Below are 26,158 nucleotides of genomic sequence, written 5' to 3'. Positions count from 1 at the left end.
TTCAGTTGGCCACTGGTGTGTGGCCAGGCTCAATCACATGGTCTTTGCTCTATAAAAGTTAGTCTGAGAGGCAGGGAGAGGTCGTCGTCCTCTCTGTAAGGGGTGGCCCCGACGGGTCTGTGGGTTTGATTCTTGATGCTTGGTGCAAAATAAAGCTTTGCTCAACCTTCGCTTTGTATCAGTCTTGCTCCTTTGACTATGGACCCAACATTGGGGACCCAACACTATGACAAAATACCATAGGCTGGGTGGCTTATAACAGTAGAAACTTAACTTCTCATAGGTCTGGAAGCTGGAAGTCTGTGATCAGGGTGCCAGCATGGTTAGGGGAGTCCTCCTTCCTCCATGTTGCAGGCTTCTTATATCCTCACATGGTGGAAGGGGCTAGGGGAAGTACTAATTCCATTCATCAGAGCTCCAGCCCTCGGGACTAATGAGCTACCAAAGGCCCTGCTTCATAATAACTATCACCTTATGGGGGTTAAGATTTCAACATTAATTTTGGGGAGACAAAACGTTCAGACCATAGCAATAGTATTTTCTTACTATGTTTTTATGTTTTATGTTTCTTTCAATTCAGACATTGGTAAATTTGTCTTTTTAGTCGTTCTTGCTAAAGAGTTATCAATTTTCTTGATCTTTTCAAAGAACATCTTCTGGTTTCAGTGGTTTTTCTCCAATTTTTGTTTCAGTCTCACTGATTTCTGGTCTTTATTATGTCCTTCCTTCTGTTTCCTCTGGGTATAATGTGCTTTTCTAGTTTCTTATGGCGGAAGCTGACATTATTATTTATTACTGTTATTGTTGTTATTGTTATTTATTTATTTATTTACTTTGGAGCCTGATGTGGGGCTTGAACTCATGACCTGAGCTGAAATCAAAAGTCGGATGCTTGGTCTTCAGAGCCATCCAGGTGTCCCAGATGCTTACATTATTGATTTGGGACTTGTTTCCTAACATCATTGGCAGTCAATACTATAAATTTCCTTATAAGTACTACTTTAGCCGCAGCTAACCAATTCTTACATGCTGTGTTTTCATTTTTACTTAGTTCAAAATATTTTCTAATTTCCCTTGAGTTTTTCTCTTTGATACATGAGTCATTTAGTAGTATGTTGTCTAATTTCCAAATACTTCTAGATTTTCTGGTTATCTTTCTGATACTTCTAGTTTAATTCTGTCATAGAGAATGTATGCTGTGCGATATTAACTCTTTCACATTTATTAAAATTTATTTCATGGTCCAGAATACGATCTGTCTTGGTGAATATTCCATGTGCACTTGAAGGATGTTTATGTTGTTGTATATATTGTATAAAGGTTGGTTGAGTCTGGTTTTTTTGCTGCTTTTCTACATATTTTATAGATTACTGAAAGTAGTTGCAGTTTTCAAGAATAGTGGTTTTATATACTTCTTTCCATACTGATCATTTTTACTTTATTAATTTTGCAACTCTGTTAAGTATAGATACATTTAAATTTGTTGTGTCATCTTGATGAATTGACCTTTTTCTCATTATCTCATGTCGCCCTACCTGGTGATTTTCCTTGTTCAGAAATCTCCTTTGTCAGATACTTATATAGCAACTCCAACTTTCTCTTGATTCCTGTTTGTATGATCCTTTTACTTTTATGCTGTGTATCATTATATTCAAAATAGGTTTCTGATAACAGTTGAGTCTTTGTTAATTTGTCTGATCACCTCTTTGTCTTTAAGACCAATTATTTAATGTAATTATTGATATCTTTGAGTTTAATTATATGTTACCTATTTCTTGTGGGGTTTTTGTTCCTCTGGTTTTTTTCTTGTCTTCTTTTGGATTATTTGAGTGCTTTTTTTTTTTTTTTAAGATTTTATTTATTGTCTTCGGCTCAGGTCATGATCCCAGGGTCCTGGGATTGAGTCCTGCATCGGGCTCCTTGCTTGGCAGGGAACCTGCTTCTCTCTCCGCCTCTGCCTGCTTGTGCACTCTCTCTCTCTCTCTCTCTGACAAATAAATAAATAAAATCTTTTTAAAAATCTTTAAAAAATAAAAAAAATTAAAAAAAATTTTTTAAAGGTTTTTTTTTTTTTTAAATTATTTGACAGAGACAGACACAGCAAGAGAGGGAACACAAGCAGGAGAGTGAGAGAGGGAGAAGCAGGTTCCCCGTGGAGCAGGCAGCCCAGTGTGGGGCTTGATGCCAGGACCCTGGGATCGTGACCTGAGCTGAAGGCAGATGCTTAACGACTGAGCCACCCAGGTGCCCCAGAGTACTTTTTTAAGTATCCATTTTATTGTCTCTACTGGTTTTGGGTTATGGGTTATATCTCTTTGTCTTACTTTTTTTTTTAAGTGATTGCCCTAAAGATTATACTATACTTTATATACTTTTCACAGTATATCTAGAATTTACATTTTACCACTTAAAATAGAACATAAAGCTTTACAGCCATATAGGTCCCATTGCCTTCCCCACTTTATATAGTTGTTAATTGTCATATGAATTCTACATATGTGAAACTCCCGTGTTAGTATTATAATATTCCCTTTCAAGAGTTAAGTGTGTTTTAAAGAATTTAAGAGATGAAAAAGAATCTTATTATATTCACCCAGATATTTACCATTTTTTTGCTCTTCTTTCATTGCTGAAGTTTCATGTTTCCCTCTGGTAATCACTTGTCTTTTAGCCTTAAGACCTTCCTTTACATTTCTATTAGAGGCAGTCCACTGGGCAACAGAATGGCTTAGTTTTTCTTCATCTGAGAATGTCTTTATGTCATTTCATTCCTGAAGGGTATTTTCATTACGTACAGAATTCTGGATTTTTGGTTGCTTGCTTTCAGTATTCTTAAGATATGGTAATGGTTTCTGGTGAGAAGTCCTTAGTTACTCAGATTGCTCCTATGTCAGGTTTTCTTAACTTTAGCACATTGGGCTGGGTAATTCCTTATTGTGGAGGCCTGTCCTGTTTATTATAGGATGTTTAGTGGTTTTCCTGGCCTCCCCTAGTAGCACCGTCCTGTCACCCTCTCCAGTTGTGACAATAAAAAATGACTTCAGGCATTGTTAAATAATCCTCTTGGATGTGACAGAACCACTGCCCTGTGTATAATATGTTATTCTTCCGTGGCTGCTTTTAAGATTTTCCTTTTACCTTTGGTTTTTAGCAGTTAGATTATGATGTGCCTGGACATGGTTTGAGTTTATCCTGTTTAGAGTTTGCTTAGTTTCTTCAGTCTGTAATTTTAAGTCCTTTGCAGACTTTCAGAAAATTTCTACCACTGTTTCCCGAGGTTTTTTTTTTCTGCACCATTATCTTTTCTTTAGGGACTTCAAAGAATGAATAATAGCTCTTTTGATATTGTCCCATTGGTCCTTGAAGCCCTGTTCCTTTTTAAAAATATTTTCCCTGCTCTGTTCTTCAGCTTAGATATTTTGTATTGATCTGTCTTCAGGTTCATATCGTCTTTCTTCTCTTGTAGTATGCTGAATGGCAACCTCCAAAAAGATATATTCATTTCTTAATCCCTGGGATTTATATTAACCTCACATGGCGAAAGGTGTGATTAATGACTATAAGGATTTTGAGAGGTGGAATATATCTTGGATTATCTGATGGGCCACAAATACAGGGACATGTGACCTAATGAGGCAGGGGGAGATTTTAAAGAAGAGGAGAAGAGGCAATGTGACCACAGAGGCAGAGTTAGAGTGATGTAGCCACAAGGAATACTGACAGCCACCAGAAGCTAGAAGAGGAAAAGTGCACATTCTTCCCTAGAGCCTTCAGAGGTAGTATAGCTCTGTCAACACAACACCTTGATTTCAGATTCCTTGATTGAATCCTATTGATATTGTCAGATCTATGACAATTTATTTTAAACCACCTGGTTTGTGGCACTTTGTTAAGGCAGCCATAGGAAATTAATACATCTGTCATCTTGATTCTGCTATTCAGCCTCTCTAATGAAGTTTTTATTTCAAATATTGTTTTTAGTTCTGTAATTACCCTTTGATTCTGTTTAATAACTTCTCCTTCTCAGATGAGATTTATCTTTCTCTGTTTTGAGAGTGTGCACTTTACCTTATGGAACATGGTTATAACAGCTACTTTTAAGTTTTGTGATAATTCCAACATCTGGGTCATTTCTTGGTTGGCATCTGTTCATTGTCTTTTTCTTCCAGCTCTTACTGGCCAGATTTTCCTGCTTCTTTGTATTTTGGACAATTTTAAATTGTATACTGGACATTTTAAATATTATTTTGTGAGACTTTGGATCCTGTTAAAATCCCTTGGAGAATTTTTATTTTGCTGTTGTTTTAGTAGGCATCAATCTGATTAGATTCAAGCCAATCTTTTTGCTTTTTGTGGGCAGTAGTCCCAGCATCCGTTTCATTTTCTAAACCTTTGCTGTTATGTTTGAATTTGTGTGTTACCTGTAATAGTCAGGGATGGTCTGGAACTTGGGTGGTAGTTATTTTTGTACTTCAATTTTCAATGCTTTTTTAATTGGTCTACCTGGCTATGCCATCTGGATTTGTAATTGACACTTTCCCAGAGGAAAAACAAACTTATCTTTATGACAAGGGATGTGGTACAAACTAGAGCAAGGTGCCCACCAAAGTTAGACCCTTACTCTGTACAGGGACTAAGAGCAAGAATGAGTTAAATCTTGTTGAATGTTTACATTTTATTTATTTATTCATTCATTCATTCCTTTATTTGAGGGAGTGTGTGTGCACAGAGGTATGGAGAGGTAGAGAGAGAATCCCAAGAAGGCTCCACACCCAGTGCAGAGCCTGATAATGGGGCTTGATTACACAACCCTGAGATCATGACCTGAGCCAAAACCAGGAGTCAGATGTCCAACCAGCTGAGCCACCCAGGTTCCCCCATTGAATGTTCACATTTTAAGGAGATGGCTCTCAGTTCTGAGAAGACACCTCTAGGTGGTGGAAGAGTTATATTTCAAAGGGGCAGTGCAAATATTTATAATTTCAAGCTTTCTAAAGTAACTGCTCTACGGGGGTGTTATAGGGACCTCTCTTCTTATCACCAAGTTTGGGCAGGAACAAACAGTAAATTCTTGTAATATCTAGCTTCCTGGTGTAGGAACTTAGGGGGCTGGAGTTGTCATCTGAGGGATGTGGCCTTAAGCCTTTAGAAACAATGCTAGTGTTTGTTCACGTCTTATAGTGTGAGAGTGTGGACAGAATCATTTATCCTAAGAGCCTGCAATTTTTAATGGGCCAAGATTGAAGCCTAGTCAAGAAGAGGGCTTAGAGGAGCGTATTTGAGAAGAGAGTCTTTGTCATAGATTACCTTCACCAGCTCTTTTCTCATGGGAATTTTCCCCATATTTACCTATCCCCAGCAACCCTCTTTCTGGTTCCTTTTACCAGAAAGGTTAGGTTCTCTTATTATGAGTTTAAGTCTTTCATGTTGTTAGTCAGTTCTGGGTATGGCTGTGCTTGACTTCAGGTGAAGCGGTGAGAGATAGTGGGTATTTCCCCCATATTCTTTGTACCAGCTAGTTACTTTTTCTCTTCCTTTATCCGGAGGAGTAGGTTTTCTTTTGGGGTCTTACTGTATGTGTCATCTCCACCATTGTGGCAGTGGTGCAGATCCACAGCTGAGGCTGGCCTTGGAACAGCACTGGAAGAGGGGGAAAAAAGAAGACATAAAACCTCAGGGATTTGGGACGCCTGGGTGGCTCAGTTGGTTAAGCAGCTGCCTTCGGCTCAGGTCATGATCCCAGCGTCCTGGGATCGAGTCCCGCATCGGGCTCCTTGCTTGGCAGCGAGCCTGCTTCTCCCTCTGCCTCTGCCTGCCACTCTGTCTGCCTGTGCTCACTCTCGCTTCTCTCTCTATGACAAATAAATAAATAAAATCTTTAAAAAAAAAAAAAAAACCTCAGGGATTTAACTCACAGTCTTCTGGCTTTCAAGAGCTTTTTCCTGACTGCACCTGCTATGTAATTTCCTGTTATGCCTACCTTTGGGTCAAAGCCAGAAAATAAAGCAGAAGGGGGGAATCCAAAAGGAAATTTATTGTTGATGTATTGGTCTTTTTTCAGATTGATTTCCCTTCCCAACCTGCCTGTTACTTACTTTTCAGAGTCCTCAGGAGCTGAGTCTTTGTATTATTTCTGGAGATTTTAGTTGTAATCAGTTGGAGAGAGAGGCTGCAGTGGGCTTATACCCATTTCCTCTGGAATTAAAAATACTTAGGCCAATGAATTTTAATATAACGGTGTGGAAAAGTTCACTTGGTAAAGCTTTAGATTCCACATTACAAGCTAGTATTTAAGAAACTCTAAGACTCGTCAAGTTAGTGTAGAATATCCACAATTATCTGAAAAGACTCTTGAAAGTACTCTTCTTTTTCCAGCTACATATTTGTGTGACACCAAGTTTTCTTGTCAACCAGAATAGTATGTTGCAGTACATTAAATGCAGAAACAGATACGAGAATCTATTAAGTCAGACATTGAAAAGATTTGGAAAAATGTAAAATAACACCACTCTTTTCACTAATGTTTTTGTGTGGAAAACAATTTTCATAAAAATGTTCCATATTGAATTAAATATGATCATATTTAATTGAATTTTAAAATATCCAAACATTTTTCTCACTTTTAATTCCCAGTGTGGTAAGTGTTGGTTGATAAAGCCAACATAAACAAAACCTTTTTGGGTCTTCAGTTTGTAAGTATGTGAAGGAGTTTTGAGACTAAATAGTTGGAGAATTGCTGATTTAGTAGGTAGAAGGTTTCTATCCATCTATAACCTGTACCCTTATTTTCTGATCTTTAAGAGGCAGCATGGTGGGCGCCTGGGTGGCTCAGTTGGTTAAGTGACTGCCTTCGGCTCAGGTCATGATCCTGGAGTCCTGGGATCGAGTCCCGCATTAGGCTCCCAGCTCCGCGGGGAGTCTGCTTCTCCCTCTGACCTTCTCCTCGCTCATGCTCTCTCTCACTGTCTCTCTCTCTCTCTCTCAAATAAATAAATAAAATGTTTAAAAAAAAAAAAGAGGCAGCATGGTACTGCACATTGTTGGAGCTTGAAATTGAGGCCACTGGCGGGCCAACGAACTCACAAGCATGGGTATTGTGGTACATGAGAGGCACATCTTTTCAATAATGCCACAAGGGTCTCTGGCCCAGTGAGTGCAGTTTGATAGTAATTCTTGCTACAAGTATTTAAAAAAAAAAAAAAAAGGCAGCATGGTAATAAAAAGTGCATCAACTTATACAGTTATCATGTTGATCACTGAATAATGTGTAGAACTGTTGAATCACTATTTTGTACACCTAAAACTAATGTAGCACTATGTTATCTGTACTGGAATTAAAAAAAAAAAAGGGGGTATGAACTTTGAAGAGATGAAAGGAACATGCATTTGTCTCCCAGTTTCCACCACTTAATTTTCTAAGGTTTAAAAGTCATTTAACTTCTTCATATCATATTTTGTAAAGTGAGGATAATACTTTAAAGGATTATTGTAAGGGAAATGCTAAGTTAACCTGAATTATATACATTCAGTAGACATTCCTTGGTGTAGAGTTATGTATTTTTAACAACCCCAACCTTTGTGAAAGGGTCTAAAGACCTCTGATTGTAAGCCAGTAGGTATTCTCCAATTTAATCTGCTGATCCCTTTCCAATAATAAAGAATGATAATTTATGCAGATCTCTAGAACAGTAAATTTTGTATTGTCCCCGTGACACTGAAGCGAGTTCTTTACTTTCACTTTGGTTCTATTCTTGTAATATCCAGATCAGGAAAGGCCAGGAGTATGATCAGCAAGTATGTATGGGTCTAGTTTGGGAATGAGATTGGAGGTGAATTTGAAAAGCAAATTGAGATCAGGAAAATAAGCCCAGAAGGAATAGACAAGCAGGATGTGAGCAGTGTACACAGGGACTTAATGTCAATTCCAGGGTCCATGATATTTGTATTATCAGAGCAGGGCCGGCAGTCGGTGGGGATCAAAATAGGCATTTCTCATTCTATCAAGGAAAGGCAATACTTCATTTCAGGCAGTAATTGGACACTGGTTGGTAAGGCTCCTGGGTTCAGGTGCCAGGTACAAGGACATAGACAAAAGGACAGGAATCCTGTTCCTGAAAGCAAGAGTAGGGGCCAGGAGCAGCCAAGTATAAATTACATGAGTATAGTTGAAAACATGGAGCTGAAACTTTTATAGGAGAATATAGAATGTTAAGTGACCATCTTTACAACCAGGCCTCTTGGCTGGATCAAAGAATAGTGGAGTTGTATCATATTCAGTTTATGTAATTTGAACTAAGCTTGGCTAAAAGAGATCAGGAGGGAAATGGTTGTTAAAATAGTGCAAATGTTTCTACCCAGTCTACTCTTAGTTTATGCTTTAGAGTAGGCATGAGTAGGCATTCTCATTTGGCCTCAGTTGTTGTCCCTCTTGTGTAAGCATGTCATCAGTGTTTCTTGTGCTTAAACATTATTTTCCCTATTATCAGGATTCTGAATTCAAGTTAGCTCTTTTACTTGCTACTTACTGAAGAAATAGTCATCAAAGCAAAGTTAATTTATTAATGTTGTTTTGTTTTTGTTTCTTGTGGGTTTACTTTTTTTTTTTTTGCTTTATGTTCTAATTGTTTAGGTTTTAGTTGTGATTCTGCGATAAAGCAGATTTATTTTATACCCTTATTTTTCTCTCATTTCTTTTTCCCTCAGTTCCCTATCATTTTTCCTCATACTATCTCCATGTTTCCTCACACCTACTTTGTGTTTTGGCTGCCAATTCCTGTTAGTTATAGCTTTCAGTTGTTTTTCTCTTTTTATAGTACATTTTGTAAAAGTAGAGTAATTTTTTGTAAAATACTCAAACCACACATATCTGTGGAGTATGGACTAAGTTTTATCAATCTTACCACTTACTGAGGCTGCCACTTTGACAATTTGATGTATATCCTCCCAGAACTTTTTAATGTATATACAAATATATGTTATGGGACTTTTTAAAAAATAGAATTATAATGCTTGTTTTAGAATTTGCATTTTTGCTTAATATTTATTGGTCATTCTGCATGCGAGTGCTTATAGTTTAGACACTCTCAGTGTATTTCATTCCTTACTTTTCACAGTTCGTAGCAGTGCCACAGCAAACATTATTACACACATGACTTTGAATACTTGAATTATTTTTTCCTATAGTATGTAGATTGCTGATTCAAAGAAATGTGCATGTAAAATTTTGACAGTTACTGTCAAGTTGTTCTTCAAAAATTTTATACATAAAATATAATAACCAAGTTAAAATGATAAATGACTGAGAAAAATTTATATCAAAGACAAAGGGCAAGTATTCCTACTATATAAAGGGCTTCTAAAAATTGGAAAAGAAAAGCCATACCTTGGGAAAATGGGCAAAAGATATAAACAGGTAGTTCACCCAGAAAAACAAAAGTAAATGTCCCTTAAATTTGGGAAAAAGTGCTTAATTTCACTAACGGAGAAATAAGTAAAAACTGCTTTGAAATACCAATTCTTATTTGGCAGAAATCCAAAATCCATATTTAGTTGGTAATGCTGTGAGGAAATAATCATTCCCAAATATTGTGGAAAATACAGAGGGATAAAGAAGCTATAGATAGGGTATTTGGCACCATCTCACAAAATTATATAAATGTTAAGCTTCAACTCAGCATTCTTATTTCTTTGACTCTAACCCAAAGACACACTAACAGAAAAACAAATGACGTGTATATTAAACTAGTCATTGCAGCACTATTTATTATCAGAAGGCTGGAAACAACTCATTGTCTGTCAGTAAGGTCAAGTTGAGGAAATTGGGATACTTCTATAATGATGAAGTACTGTGCAGTAGTTAGTTACTGGAAAAGAACTCTGATCCTGCTATGGAATGATGTTCAAGATACATTGTTGAACTTAAAGCAAGGTTCAGATAGTACATAATGTGCCCCTCCCTTTGTGTGTGTACTGTTTTGTTGTGAGGGAGTGTGAAAATTAGAATTTCTAATTTACATATGTTTTCTTTTACATATTCAAAAAGCAACAATAGAAAGATAAACCAAAACCAATAAAAAATGGTTATCCTGTAGGGAGAGGCAGAGAAAAGAGAGAGAAGGTGAGTATGGAAGCAGAGCTCTCTGAATGTACCTTGTTTGATTGTTACACTTTTTAGAACCATCTAAATGCTTTATATAATAATGAAATAAAATTAAATTTTAGGGATACCTGACTGGCTCATTCAGAAAAGCATGTAATTCTTGATCTTGGGTTTGTGAGATCAACATTGGGTGTAGAGATTACTTACATAAATAAATAAACTTTAAAAAATAAATTTTTTAAAAAGATTTTATTTATTTGACAGTGAGAGACACAGCAAGAGAGGGAACACAAGCAGGGGAAGTAGGAAAGGGAGAAGCAGGCTTCCCGTTGAGCAGAGAACCCTATATGGGGCTCCATCCCAGGACTCTGGGATCATGACCTGAGCCAAAAGCAGACGCTTAATGACTGAGCCACCCAGGTGCCCCCCAAAATAATTAAATTATTAAAAGGAAAAATAAAGTGATCTCCAAAAAGTGGAAACAACTGAATCTAGCTTTTTATATGGTGTTCTAAACACAGAGACATATATTCTGCCTTTCTTGTAGGGTCTCTGTACTAGTGTAATCAAAAAATGTTCTTAGTAAAACAGTTGCAATTTCTAAAAGCATGTATAGCTAGAGATCATTTTGGAAATGGTAGATCTGGGCAGTAATCATCAGTGGCTGATAAACCCATTAGGTGAAGGTTTGATGGGGAACGTGGTGGGTGAATCAGTTTGATACTACTGTACTGCTGTTCATTTTAAACATCAGCCAGACCAGGGTGCCTCCTGTATTATGCCAATAAGTATTTCTTGAGAATATCTATGAAGTATTTTTTTTAAAGGTTTTATTCATTTATTTGACAGAGAGAGTGAGTGAGTGAGAATTCAAGCAGAGGGAGAGGGGGAAGCAAGCTCTCTATGGAGCAGGGAGCGTGGTGCTGAGCTCTCTCGCAGGACCCCAGGATCATGACCTGAACTGAAGGCAGTTGCTCAACTGACTGAGCCACCCAGGCGCCCCATCCGTGAAGTATTCTTGCATCATCAACAACAAAAGTATCTGGGGTGGGGGTGGGCAGTAAAGGCTCTAGTTAAATTACCAACTTACAGGAAATAGAGGAGATAAAGGAACACCATGAGGATGCACCTCAATCAAATCCACAGTGTGGGAAGTGCTACAGGATAAATGGAGGCAGGTTCTTCAACAAATAAATGGCATGGAAATAGTGGGGAAAGAGAACTGTGTTATGTAGATTAAGGACATATAAAACATTAATCAAAGTGCAATATACAGACTTAGTTTAGATCCCAGTTCAAACCAACTATAAAAGACTTTTTATTTCAATAGACTCAGTGAAACTTGAATGTCAGTACTGGATGAAATGAAAGAATTGTTTGCAGGTTCTCTTGACCTTAATAAAGAAACACATATTTTTAACAGTATAAGTTTTTAAAAAAAATCTTGATAACTGAATTTCAGTATAGTTTATTTATTTGCAGTGCCATGTATTTTTATGCACTTAAAACCTTATTCTGAGTAGGGGTTATAGGTTTTACCAGACTTAACCTTTTTGCTACAGTGTGGGGGCCCATGGCAAAAAAGGTAAAAGACCCCTTGATTTTTTTGTGGGGTATGTGTTCTTAATTGTTAGTATTTATAGGTGAAATCATAGGATTCCAGTACTCCCACCAAAAATTAGGGGGGGATAAATGAACTGTAAAGCCAGAGTATTGGTAATTGAAGTTGGGTGATAGGTATGGGGTTCATTATACTACTGTTCCCTACTTTGTATATGTTGAAAATTTACGTAATTAAAAAAGTTAAGCTTTATATCAATTTTTAGTTATGAGGCCAATAAGGTATGTAGTAAAAGGTTTATTTTGTATAGTCTTACAGAGGCTTATTTTTTTAAAAATTTTGTTTCTTTATATATTTGTCAGAGAGAGAGAGAAAGAGCACGCGAGCGAGTGCAAGCAGGCAGAGTGGCATGCAGAGGAGGATAGAGAAGCAGGCTCCCCGCTGAGCAAGGAGCCTGATGTGGGACTTGATCCCAGGACTCTTGAGATCATGACCTGAGCTGAAGGCAGCAGCTTAACCAATGAGGCACCCATGCGGCCCAAGGCTTATTATTATTTTTTTTAATGTGAAAAAAAAATTTTTTTTTAATTTTTTATTTTTTCAGCATAACAGTATTCATTATTTTTGCACCACACCCAGTGCTCCATGCAATCCGTGCCCTCTACAATACCCACCACCTGGTGCCCCCAACCTCCCACCCCCCACCCCTTCAAAATTCTCAGATCGTTTTTCAGAGTCCATAGTCTCTCATGGTTCACCTCCCCTTCCAATTTCCCTCAACTCCCTTCTCTCCATCTCCCCTTGTCCTCCATGCTATTTGTTATGCTCCACAAATAAGTGAAACCATATGATAATTGACTCTCTCTGCTTGACTTATTTCACTTAGCATAATCTCTTCCAGTCCCGTCCATGTTGCTACAAAACTTGGGTATTCATCCTTTCTTTTTTTTTTTTTTTTTAAAGCTTTATAAACATATATTTTTATCCCCAGGGGTACAGGTCTGCGAATCGCCAGGTTTACACACTTCACAACACTCACCATAGCACATACCCTCCCCAATATCCATAACCCCACCCCCTCTCCCAACCCCCTCCCCCCATCAACCCTCAGTTTGTTTTGTGAGATTAAGAGTCACTTATGGTTTGTCTCCCTCCCAATCCCATCTTGTTTCATTTACTCTTCTCCTACCCCCTCAACTCCCCATGTTGCATCTCCTCTCCCTCATATCAGGGAGATCATATGATAGTTGTCTTTCTCCGATTGACTTATTTCACTAAGGAAGATACCCTCTAGTTCCATCCACGTCGTTGCAAATGGCAAGATTTCATTCTTTTGATGGCTGCATAGTATTCCATTGTGTATATATACCACATCTTCTTTATCCATTCGTCTGTAGATGGACATCTAGGTTCTTTCCATAGTTTGGCTATTGTAGACATTGCTGCTATAAACATTCGGGTGCATGTGCCCCTTCGGATCACTATGTTTGTATCTTTAGGGTAAATACCCAGCAGTGCAATTGCAGGGTCATAGGGTAGTTCTATTTTCAACATTTTGAGGAACCTCCATGCTGTTTTCCAGAGTGGTTGCACCAGCTTGCATTCCCACCAACAGTGTAGGAGGGTTCCCCTTTCTCCGCATCCTCGCCAGCATCTGTCATTTCCTGACTTGTTAATTTTAGCCATTCTGACTGGTGTGAGGTGGTATCTCATTGTGGTTTTGATTTGTATTTCCCTGATGCCGAGTGATATGGAGCACTTTTTCATGTGTCTGTTGGCTATCTGGATGTCTTCTTTGCAGAAATGTCTGTTCATGTCCTCTGCCCATTTCTTGATTGGATTATTTGTTCTTTGGGTGTTCAGTTTGCTAAGTTCTTTATAGATTTTGGACACTAGCCCTTTATCTGATATGTCATTTGCAAATATCTTCTCCCATTCTGTCAGTTGTCTTTGGTTTTGTTCACTGTTTCCTTTGCTGTGCAAAAGCTTTTGATCTTGATGAGATCCCAATAGTTCATTTTTGCCCTTGCTTCCCTTGCCTTTGGTGATGTTCCTAGGAAGATGTTGCTGCGGCTGAGGTCGAAGAGGTTGCTGCCTGTGTTCTCCTCAAGGATTTTGATGGATTCCTTTCTCACATTGAGATCCTTCATCCATTTTGAGTCTATTTTCGTGTGTGGTGTAAGGCAATGATCCAATTTCATTTTTCTGCATGTGGCTGTCCAATTTTCCCAACACCATTTATTGAAGAGGCTGTCTTTGTTCCATTGGACATTCTTTCCTGCTTTGTCGAAGATGAGTTGACCATAGAGTTGAGGGTCCATTTCTGGGCTCTCTATTCTGTTCCATTGATCTATGTGTCTGTTTTTGTGCCAGTACCATGCTGTCTTGATGATGACAGCTTTGTAATAGAGCTTGAAGTCCGGAATTGTGATGCCACCAACTTTGGCTTTCTTTTTCAATATTCCTTTGGCTATTCGAGGTCTTTTCTGGTTCCATATAAATTTTAGGATTATTTGTTCCATTTCTTTGAAAAAAAGGGATGGTACTTTGATAGGAATTGCATTAAATGTGTAGATTGCTTTAGGTAGCATAGACATTTTCACAATATTTATTCTTCCAATCCAGGAGCATGGAACATTTTCCCCATTTCTTTGTGTCTTCCTCAATTTCTTTCATGAGTACTTTATAGTTTTCTGAGTATAGATTCTTAGTCTCTTTGGTTAGGTTTATTCCTAGGTATCTTATAGTTTTGGGTGCAATTGTAAATGGGATGGACTCCCTAATTTCTCTTTCTACTGTCTTGTTGTTGGTGTAGAGAAATGCAACTGATTTCTGTGCATTGATTTATATCCTGACACTTTACTGAATTCCTGTACAAGTTCTAGGCAGTTTTGGAGTGGAGTCTTTTGGGTTTTCCACATATAGTATCATATCATCTGCGAAGAGTGATAGTTTGACTTCTTCTTTGCCGCTTTGGATGCCTTTAATTTCCTTTTGTTGACTGATGCTGAGGCTAGGACTTCTAGTACTATGTTGAATAGCAGTGGTGATAATGGACATCCCTGCCGTGTTCCTGACCTTAGCGGAAAAAGCTTTCAGTTTTTCTCCATTGAGAATGATATTTGCCGTGGGTTTTTCATAGATGGCTTTGATAATATTGAGGTATGTGCCGTCTATCCCTACACTTTGAAGAGTTTTGATCAGGAAGGGATGCTGTACTTTGTCAAATGCTTTTTTCAGCATCTATGGAGAGTATCATATGGTTCTTGTTCTTTCTTATTAATGTGTTGTATCCCATTGATTGATTTTCGGTATGTTGAACCAACCTTGCAGCCCTGGAATAAATCCCACTTGGTCGTGGTGAATAATCCTTTTAATGTACTGTTGAATCCTATTGGCTAGTATTTTGTCGAGAATTGTTGCATCTGTGTTCATCAAGGATATTGGTCTGTAGTTCTCTTTTTTGTTGGGATCCTTGTCTGGTTTTGGGATCAAGGTGATGCTGGCCTCATAAAATGAGTTTGGAAGTTTTCCTTCTATTTCTATTTTTTGGAACAGTTTCAGGAGAATAGGAATTAGTTCTTCTTTAAATGTTTGGTAGAATTCCCCCGGGAAGCCGTCTGGCCCTGGGCTTTTGTTTGCAGATTTTTGATGACTGTTTCAATCTCCTTACTGGTTATGGGTCTGTTCAGGCTTTCTATTTCTTCCTGGTTCAGTTGTGGTAGTTTATATGTCTCTAGGAATGCATCCATTTCTTCCAGATTGTCAAATTTGTTGGCGTAGAGTTGCTCATAGTATGTTCATATAATTGTCTGTATTTCTTTGGTGTTCGTTGTGATCTCTCCTCTTTCATTCATGATTTTATTTATTTGGGTCTTTTCTCTTTTCTTTTTGATAAGTCTGGCCAGGGGTTTATCAATCTTATTAATTCTTTCAAAGAACCAGCTCCTAGTTTCGTTAATTTGTTCTATTGTTTTTTTTGGTTTCTATTTCATTGATTTCTGCTCTAATCTTTATGATTTCTCTTCTCCTACTGGGTTTAGGGTTTCTTTCTTGTTCTTTCTCCAGCTCCTTTAGGTGTAGGGTTAGGTTGTGTACCTGAGACCTTTCTTGTTTCTTGAGAAAGGCTTGTACCGCTATATATTTTCCTCTCAGGACTGCCTTTGTTGTGTCCCACAGATTCTGAACCGTTGTGTTTTCATTATCATTTGTTTCCATAAATTTTTTCAATTCTTCTTTAATTTCCTGGTTGACCCATTCTTTCTTTAGAAGGATGCTGTTTAGTCTCCATGTATTTGGGTTCTTTCCAAATTTCCTCTTGTGATTGAGTTCTAGCTTCAGAGCATTGTGGTCTGAAACTATGCAGGGAATGATCCAATCTTTTGATACGGTTGAGACTTGATTTAGGACCAAGAATGTGATCTATTCTGGAGAATGTTCCATGTGCACTAGAGAAGAATGTGTATTCTGTTGCTTTGGGATGAAATGTTCTGAATATATCTGTGATGTCCATCTGGTCCAGTGTGTCATTTAAGGCCTTGATTTCCTTGTTGATCTTTTGCTTGGATGATCTGTCCATTTCAGTGAGGGGAGTGTTAAAATCCCCTACTATGATTGTATGATTGTCGATGTGTTTCTTTGATTTTGTTATTAATTGGTTTATATAGTTGGCTGCTCCCACGTTAGGGGCATAGATATTTAAAATTGTTAGATCTTCTTGTTGGACAGTTCCTTTGAGTATGATATAGTGTCCTTCCTCATCTCTTATTATAGTCCTTGGCTTAAAATCTAATTGATCTGATAGAAGGATTGCCACTCCTGCTTTCTTCTGATGTCCAATAGCATGGTAAATTCTTTTCCACCCCCTCACTTTAAACCTGGAGGTGTCTTCGGGTTTAAGATGAGTTTCTTGTAGGCAACATATAGATGGGTTTTGTTTTTTTTATCCATTCTGATACCCTGTGTCTTTTGATTGGGGCATTTAGCCCATTACCATTCAGGGTAAGTATTGAGAGATATGAATTTAGTGCCATTGTATTGCCTGTAAGGTGACTGTTATTGTATATTGTCTCTGTTTCTTTCTGATCTACTACTTTTAGGGTCTCTCTTTGCTTAGAGGACCCCTTTCAATATTTCCTGTAGAGCTGGTTTGGTATTTGCAAATTCTTTCAGTTTTTGTTTGTCCTGGAAGCTTTTAATCTCTCCTTCTATTTTCAATGATAGCCTAGCTGGATATAGTATTCTTGGCTGCATGTTTTTCTCATTTAGTACTCTGAATATATCATGCCAGCTCTTTCTGGCCTGCCAGGTCTCTGTGGATAAGTCTGCTGCCAATCTAATATTTTTACCATTGTACGTTACAGACTTCTTTTCCCGGGCTGCTTTCAGGATCTTCTCTTTGTCACTAAGACTTGTCAATTTTACTATTAGGTGACGGGGTTTGGACCTCTTCTTATTGATTTTGAGGGGGGTTCTCTGAACCTCCTGAATTTTGATGCTTGTTCCCTTTGCCATATTAGGGAAATTCTCTCCAATAATTCTCTCCAATATACCTTCTGCTCCCCTCTCTATTTCCTCTTCTTCTGGAATCCCAATTATTCTAATGTTGTTTCGTCTTATGGTGTCACTTATCTCTCGAATTCTCCCCTCGTGGTCCAGTAGCTGTTTGTCCCTCTTTTGCTCAGCTTCTTTATTCTCTGTCATTTGGTCTTCTATATCGCTAATTCTTTATTCTGCCTCATTTATCCTAGCAGTGAGAGCCTCCATTTTTGATTGTACCTCATTAATAGCTTTTTTTATTTCAACTTGGTTAGATTTTAGTTCTTTTATTTCTGCAGAAAGGGCTTTTATATCTCCCGAGAGGGTTGCTTTAATATCTTCCATGCCGTTTTCAAGCCTGGCTAGAACCTTGAGAATCGTCATTCTGAACTCTGTATCTGACATATTACCAATGTCTGTATTGATTAGGTCCCTAGCCTTTGGTACTGCCTCTTGTTCTTTTTTTTTAATGGTGAATTTTTCTGCCTTGTCATTTTGTCCAGATAAGAGTTTATGAAGGAGCAAGTAAAATACTAAAAGGGTGGCAACAACCCCAGGAAAATATGCTTTAGCCAAATCAGAAGAGATCCCGAATTGTGAGGGGGGAGAAAGGGGATAAAAAGGGGTTCAGAAAGAAAGAAAAAAAAAAAAGAAACTATTTAAAAAAATAAAGCCAATAAAGAAAAAATATAAAAAGAGGAGAAAAAATATATATATTAGATAAACTATTTAAAAAACGTTAAAAAAGAAAACGGTAAAAGTTAAAAAAATTTAGCAGAAGAAGAGAAAAAGAAAAAAAAATTGAAAAAGAAAAAAAAATTAAATTAACTGCAAGGCTAAAAAATCATGGGGAGAAAGCCATGAGTTCCGTGCTTTGCTTTCTTCTCTGGAATTCCGCCGCTCTCCTTGGTATTGAAACTGCACTCCTGGGTAGGTGAACTTGGTCCTGGCTGGGTTTCCCGTTGATCTTCTGGGGGAGGGGCCTGTTGTAGTGATTCTCAAGCGTCTTTGCCCCAGGCGGAGTTGCACCACCCTTACCCGGGGCCGCGCTGAGTAATCCACTCAGGTTTGCTTTCGGGAGCTTTTGTTCCCTGAGCGCTTTCTGTAGAGTCCGGAGGACGGGAATGAAGATGGCGGCCTCCCGGTGTCCTGCCCGGAGGAGCCGATAGCCCGGGGCCCCACTCCTCAGTGCGCCCTCAGAGAACAGCGCCCAATGACTCCCGTCACCCTGGCCTCCGGCCGCGCTCCGAGCTTACCGAGCCTGTGACCGGTTCAAGGCAACCCCAAGCTGAGAGTCACTCCTCGGCTCTGTCTCTGTAGCCGGCTTCCCCGTTCTAATACCGGTAAGCTCTGCGACACTCAGACACCCCCGATCCTTCTGCGACCCTGCGGGACCTGAGGCCGCGCTGACCCCGCCTGGGCTTCACCCCAGTTAAGCCTCTGGAGCGATGTCCCTCAGCGGAACAGACTTTTAAAAGTCCTGATTTTGCTTCGTTGCTCTGCTGCTCGCCGGGAGCCGGCCCCTCCCCCCGCGGTCTATCTTCCCGTCGCTTTGGATTCACTTCTCCGCCAGTCCTACCTTTCAGATAGTGGTTGATTTTCTGTTTCTAGAATTGCTGTTCTTCTTCTCTTCAATCTCCCGTTGGATTTGTAGGTGTTTGCAATCTTTAGATAAGCTATTTAGCTGATCTCCCGCTACCCGAAGTAGTCTCAGCCTGCTACTTCTCCGCCATCTTGACTCCTCCCCCAAGGCTTATTATTTTATTACAAAATAAGTCTTGAGTTTTTTTCTGTTAGTCTGATGAAGAATAATACTTCAATTTTAGTTTTTCATTTCTTTAATTATCTAAGGACATTCAGGATCTTTTATAATACTTTTTGACTGTCTTTGTTCTTTGTTCTTTGCCAATTTTTAAACTTACTTTCATAGTTTTTTGATGTTGGTGGTAGGTACAATAAAGTCTGCCCCAAAGATGTACACTCCTTATCGTCCAGAACCTGTGAATATGTTACCTTACATAGTTAGAGACTTTGCCTACGTTAAAGGATTTTGCAATGGGGAGATTATTTTGTATTATTGTTGTGGGCCCACTGTAGATTATAAAGGTCCTTATGAGGGAAAGGCAGAAGGTTTAAAGAGATCAAAATAGACGTGAGGATCACACTAAAGGTCAGGGTGACGTAATCACGAGCCAAGAAATGCAGACAGCTTCTAGAAACTGGAAATGGCAAGGATTAGATTTTCCCCTACAGGTACCAGAAGGAACACAACACTGTTGACACTTTGATTTTAGCCCATAAGACCCATTTCATACCTCTAACCTCTGGAGCTGTAAGATAATTTGTGTTGCTTTAAATCACTAAGTTTGTGATAATGTGTTACAGCAGCAGTAGGTACTAATGTCCTTTGCTGTATAAAAGTTAAACGTTTTTCATTTTATAGTTTCTAACATGGAAATCATGGTATTAAAGACTTCCTTAGGGCGCCTGGGTGGCTCAGTTGGTTAAGTGCTTTTGGCTCAGATCATGGTCCTGGAGTCCTGGGATTGGGTCCCGCCTGGGGTGGGGGGAAACCCCTGCTCAGCGGGGAGTCTGCTTTTCCTCCTGACCCTCTCCCCTCTCATGCTCTCTCTCTCACTCTCTCTCTCTCAAGTAAATAAATAAAATCTTTTTTAAAAAAAATAAAAAAAAAAAGACTTCCTTATATCAGGAATGTGAATGTATTATTTCTGTATTTTATTTTTTGTTTTTCTTTTTTAATCAGTGTATTTTATTTTAAACTTTTAATTTTGCTATAATTATATATCCACATGCAATCAAAAGAAATTATAACTTACTGAAAAATCCAGTGTCTCCTTTACTTAGTTTCTCCCAGTGATGACATCTGGCAAAAGTATAGTACCATATAATAACCAGGATATTAATATTTATACAGTTGAGAGAATATTTTCATCACTGTAAGAATCCCTGATGTTGCCCTTTTATAACCACATTGACTTCCCTCCAACTCCCTCCTTAATCCCAGGCAATCAAAATAATTGTCATTTCAGGAATGTCATAAATGTAGTTACATAGTGTATAAACTTCAGGGTTGGTATTCTGGTTTTTTTTTTTTTTTTTTTTTTTAATTATTTGGGGTTTTTTTTTTTTTTTGGTTACTCAGTGTAATTCCTTGGAGATGTATTCAGGTTATTGCATATATCTATCTTCCCTTTTCCTAGGTATAGAATGTACCACACCGTGTTTAGCCCTTCTCTTGAAGGACATCTAAGTGATTTACCATTTTTGGTTATTACAAATAAAGTTGCTGTAAACATCTACGTAAAAGTTTTTATGTGAATATAAGTCTTCATTTCTCGGGGATAATGCCAGGAGTACAGTTGGTATGGTAGTTGCGTGTTTAATTTTACAAGAAGCTGCCAAACTATTTTCAGAGCATCTGTGTCGTTTAACACATTCTCATCAGCACTGTATGAATGATCTGTTTCAGCATGTCTTTATCAGCATTTGGTGTTGTTACTCTTGTTTTAGCCATTCTGATAGGTGTGTAGTGACATTTCAACATGGTTTTAATTTGCATTTTCTTTTTTTTTTTTTAAAGATTTTATTTATTTATTTGACAGAGAGAGATCACAAGTAGACGGAGAGGAAGGCAGAGAGAGAGAGAGAGAGGGAAGCAGGCTTCTTGCTGAGCAGAGAGCCCGAAGTGGGACTCGATCCCAGGACCCTGAGATCATGACCTGAGCCGAAGGCAGCGGCTTAACCCACTGAGCCACCCAGGCGCCCCTAATTTGCATTTTCTTAATAGCTGATGATGATGAACATCTTTTTATGTGTTTTGTTTGCCATCTCTATATCTTCTTCATGTTTTTTGCTCGTTTTCTAACTGAATTTGTTTTTCTACTCTTGAGTTTTTCCTTTATGGATCTTGCTTTTGTTGCCAAGTCTAAGAACTCTTTGCCTAGCTCTGTATCCTAAAGATTTTCTCCTATATATTTTTCTTAAAGTTTCATAGTTTTACATTTAAAGTTGTCATTCATGTTGAGTTTATGTTTGTCTGAGGTGTGAGATTAGGTCTTGTACTTTTTTTGTGGGGGCGAGGGATATTGATGTCCTTTTGCTTTAGCATCATTTGCTGAGAAAACTTCCCCCCACCCCACTGAATTACTTTTTGTACCTTGATCAGAGAGCCAGAGAAAGGGTGCACAAATAGGCATAGGGGCAGGCAGAGGGAGAAGCAAGTGCCCTTCTGAACAAGGAGCCTGATGCAGGACTTTGGATCCCAGGACCCAGGGATCATGACTGAGCCAAAGGCCGACACCTAACTGACTGAGCCACCCAGATGTCGCCTAACTGACTGAGCCACCAGATGTCCTTGGGTTCTCTTTCTTCTCCATTGATATACATGTCTGTTTCTTTGCTGATACCATGCAATCTTGACTGCTCTAGCTATATAGTAAGCGTCCCCCATTTTTTTTTTAACTTTAAAACGTTTTAATTACTCTAGTTATTTTGCCTTTCCATCTAAATTATAGAATAATATTGTCTGGATATTTAAAAAAAAAACCTTTTTCTGGGACTTTGATAAGAATTATGTAAACCTGTATATCAATTTGGGAAAAAATAACATCCTCACTATGTTTGAGTCTTCTATTTCAAAAACACTTTTATTTAGATGTTTAATTTCTTTCATCTGCATTTTGTAATTTTCAATGTACAGTCTCCTTCATGTTTTGTAAGGTTTGCGCCTCTTTTCATTTTTTCCCCTTTTTTATTTTAGTAATTATAAATGGTATTGCTTTTTTAATTTTGGTGTCCGTGTGTTCATTGATAGCATATAGAACGACAGTTGATTTTTGCTTGTTGATCTTATGTCTTGCGACCTTGCTGAATTCACTAGTTAATACTAGGAGGGATTGGGTGGTTTTTTGTTTGTTTTGGGGGGGCAGTTTTTGGTGGCTTTTAGGATCTTGTCTGTAATCAGTCATGTCATCTGTAAATAAGGAGAGTTTTATTTCTTCTTTTTCTGATCTATATGCCATTTATATCCTTTTCTTGCCTTGCTGAGCTAGCTAAAACTTGTAGCACTTTGTTGAGTAAGAATAGTGAGAGCAGATACCTGCCTGGTTCTTGATTGTAGGAGGAAGGCATCTTTTACCATTAAGTAGTTGTTAGCTGTAGGTTTTTGTAGATCCTATTTATCAGGTTGAGGAAGTTCCCTTCTATTTCTGTTTTTCGGAGAACTCTTATCATGGAGGTTGAATTTTGCCAGATGTGTTTTCTGCATTGAGTAATATGCTCATACGATTTTTCTTAGCTCATTAATGTGGTGAATTATACTAATTAATTTTATATATTGAACCAGCTTTGCATCCCTGGAAAAACCCTACTTGGTCATGGAGTATTAATTCTTTTTATATACTGCTGAATTCTGTTTACTAATATTTTGTTAAGGATTTTTGGATCTATATTAATGAGGGATATTGGTTGGTAGTTTCCTCTTTTTATACTGTTTAGTTTTGACATCAGTTAATATCAATTTCAAAGATAAATTGGGCAGTATTTCCCCATTTCCCTTCTACTATTTTCTAGAAGGGATTATGTAGAATTGGTGTAAATTCTTTAAATAGTTGGTAGAATTCTTGAGAAGCCATCTAGACCTGGAGATTTCTTTTTGGGGGTGGAATTTTCAAGTTACGAATTTAATTTCCCAAATAGTTATAGGGCTATTCATATTATCCGTTTCATATTGAGTGTGTTTTGGTACTTTGTTTTTTTGTTTGTTTGTTTGTTTGAAAAATTGGTCCAGTTCCTCTAAATTGTTGAATTTGTGTGTGTAGAGCTGTTTGTAGCATTCCCTTATTATCCTTTTGATTGGAGGATAGAGCTTTGACTAACCCAAATACAGCTTAGAAAGTAGGGTCAGTCCCCACAAGTTGCATGGCTAATACAATAGTAGTAAGTTGACAACTGGAAGGATAATTGGGATATTAATAGGAAAGTAGAAAATTCTGGGTATACAACCTACAGTGTCATATCAACTCTAATTTTCTATAGAATGTAATTTGCTGGTTTTATGTGATTACTCTTCTAGATGAATTTTAAAGTCAGTTTGTCAAGTTTCAAAAGAAATTCTGTTGGGGCCTGGGATTAAATTTCATTAAATTTGTAGATTAATTATAAGGGTGTGGGTGTACAGGTTCCCACAGGGAAGGAATCAGAGTCGGTGTTCAAGTATGCCTGAAAAAAAGCCCTCTGCTTTCTCTTGCCTCAGAAAGTCATCACTCATTGTTGTAAATTTTTGTATCATGAACTAGTAATTATCTTTGGTTATAACTTTTTATTTGCGAGTAATTTCAAACAGAAAAATTGCAAGAATACAAATTGATTTTTCTGGTTTCTCTATTCATTATTTTTTGAATACCACATCATCTTTTATTTTAGCATTAGTTATTTCACTGCTGTACACACATGAGTCATTCTTTCAGGAGAATGTGTAGTAGGTTTTGAGGCCTTGCAGTGCCCCCCAAAATGGTCTACCTTCTAACCACAATGTATCTACACTTTAATGCTAGTGGATGTTGAATTCTAGATTAAAATAATTTCTTTGAAAATATTGAACAGCTTACTTCGTTGTTGAGAAAAGAGAATGCTGGGATTCCTGGGTGGCTCAGTTAATTAAGTGTCTGCCTTCAGCTCAGGTGATGATCCCAGAATCCTGGGATCCAGTCTCACATCAGGCTCTCTGCTCAGCAGGGAGCCTGCTTCTCTCTGCTTGTGGGTGCATGCTCTCTCTCTCTCTGACAAATAAATAAAATCTTAAAAAAAACAGAAAAAGAAAGGGAATTCTATTCAATATCCAAACCTGAAAGCTGAATTTATTTGCCTGCTAAGCCAAGGGTAGCTGTTTATGTAAAATAAATCTCTCTGAAAGCATGGAGCTTATCTAATAAATTCAAGAGTGAGTTAGGCTTGTAATTTTCCTTTCTTCTGAAAGGGTTTGTATAAATTGGAAGTACTTGTTCTTTGAATTTTAATAAAACTTGCGTGTAAACCATGTGGTCCTGCTGTTTGTTATGGGAAGATTTCTTTTTTTTTTTTTTTAAAGATTTTATTTTTATTTACTTAACAGAGATCACAAGTAGGCAGAGCAGCAGGCAGAGAGAGAGGAAGGGGAGCAGGCTCCCCACCGAGCAGAGAGCCGGATGTGGGGCTTGATCCCAGGACTCTGGGATCATGACCTGAGCCGAAGGCAGAGGCTTTAACCCACTGAGCCATCCAGGTGCCCCTATGGGAAGATTTCTTAATGACTGGTTGAATGTTACTACTTTTTTAATTTTTATTTTTCTATAAATTTGCACATTTCAGTTTCAGATTTATTGGTAAAGTTGTTTTGAATATTGCCAGGTGATTTGAATGTCTGTTGCATCTCTAATTATGACTCCCTTTTTATTCCTGGTATTTGGGTGTGTTTTTTCCTGAAATTTTTTCATTTATAAGTCTTGCTAGAACTATGTCCATTTGTTAGTCATGACAGAGAACTACTTTTTATTCTGTTGAGCTTTCTTCTGTGTCATTGTTTTCTGTTTCGTGAAATTCTACTTTTATTTGTATTATTTCATTTTTTCTGCTTTATATTATTCTACCTAACTGCTTAAGACATACTCAGTTCACTATTTTAAGTTTTTCTTGTTCTTTTTGATGTAACTATTTCCATCTAGAATCTCTATATACTCCTTTTGCTGCATCCAACAAGTTTGGTTATATAAAGTCTTTTTATTATTTTACTCCTATAACTATTTTCACAATGCTATTATAATTTCTTCTTTGACACATGAAGTTTTAGAAGTTCCCAAACAGGAGGTTTTTAAGAAGCTTTCTGTGATGATTGTCAGAGAGTATGGTTGTAGGATACCAAGTACATGAAAGTTATTAATACTTTATCTAACACCTCACATTGGTAATTTTTATATATGTTCCATTTCTATTATTCTGCTGGGAAGTAATATTTATGTATGTTTATTAGATCAGACTTAATGGTTTTGGTGTCAGTTTTTATCTAGCCTTATCAATTTTTTTGTATCCTTGATTTATTATTAAGTAAATATGTTAAAAATTGTTCTCTCTGCAATGGATTTGTCACATTTTTGTGTAGTTCCGTCAGTCTATTTTGGAACTATGTTAATAAGTACAAACAAGTTTGGCTGTTATGTATATTTAATAAAACCTTCAATTGTGTAGTGAACTTCTTTATTACTGGGAATGGTTTGCCTTGATAGTTTGTCCTTTTTGTGTATTAATATAGCCACACCAGTTTTTGTCTTTGATTAGTATTGGTATTGCCTATTTCTGTTTTTCATATTTTTCCTTTTAGTCTTTCAGTTCTCTTGGGTTTTTACATGTGTCTTTTTTTTTTGAAAAGCATTTTTTTTTTCAAAAAAGGTTTTTTTTTTGAAAACCCACTACTAGACCTTATAAAAATGTTCTGTATGTGGTTACAGTGCTGAAGCTGCTGAAAGATGGCAGAAGAAGTGGTGGTAGTAGCCAAATTTGATTATGTAGCCCAACAAGAACAAGAGCTGGACATCAAGAAGAATGAGAGATTATGGCTTCTGGATGACTCTAAGTCCTGGTGGCGAGTTCGAAACTCCATGAATAAAACGGGTTTTGTGCCTTCTAACTATGTGGAGAGGAAAAACAGTGCTCGGAAAGCATCTATTGTAAAAAATCTGAAGGATACTTTAGGTAAGTTATTTTTGTATTAAAACACCAATAATGCTTTCTTTTAAGTGGATGCTAGAGCTTGGTTCTTTGTGTAGAATTTTGGAAGCATTGGGTAAAATAGAAAGGCCAAGACTAGAATTTCAGCTAGGCCAGGTTAAGTTTGCTCATAGCAGATACTCAGCCAAATCAGAAGAGCATTAAAGGCCGTAAGTGTTAATGGGCAATTTCTGTAAATC

At 37.7% G+C, this 26,158-nt stretch overlaps 1 protein-coding gene and 1 non-coding gene across 4 annotated transcripts in view; both read left to right on the top strand.

The window, feature by feature from the left end:
* NCK1 (NCK adaptor protein 1) overlaps positions 1-26,158 on the top strand; it is a 93,156-nt gene that overhangs the window by 39,783 nt on the left and 27,215 nt on the right. For all 3 annotated transcript variants that reach the window (XM_047736211.1, XM_047736197.1, XM_047736206.1), the window contains one exon: positions 25,700-25,943. In XM_047736211.1, the coding sequence (XP_047592167.1) occupies positions 25,718-25,943 (226 nt within the window). In that variant the 5' untranslated portion in view covers positions 25,700-25,717. The remainder of the gene's footprint in view (positions 1-25,699; positions 25,944-26,158) is intronic.
* On the top strand, positions 7,030-7,184 carry LOC125089975 (small nucleolar RNA SNORA62/SNORA6 family). Its single transcript, XR_007124115.1, has one exon. It is a non-coding gene; the product is annotated as a small nucleolar RNA SNORA62/SNORA6 family (small nucleolar RNA).

The sequence above is a fragment of the Lutra lutra genome, chromosome 1, assembly GCF_902655055.1.
Source record: "Lutra lutra chromosome 1, mLutLut1.2, whole genome shotgun sequence".
Lineage (NCBI taxonomy): Eukaryota > Metazoa > Chordata > Mammalia > Carnivora > Mustelidae > Lutra > Lutra lutra.
The sequence above is the reverse complement of the archived record's forward strand: the minus strand, read 5'-3'. Positions and strand labels throughout refer to the sequence as shown.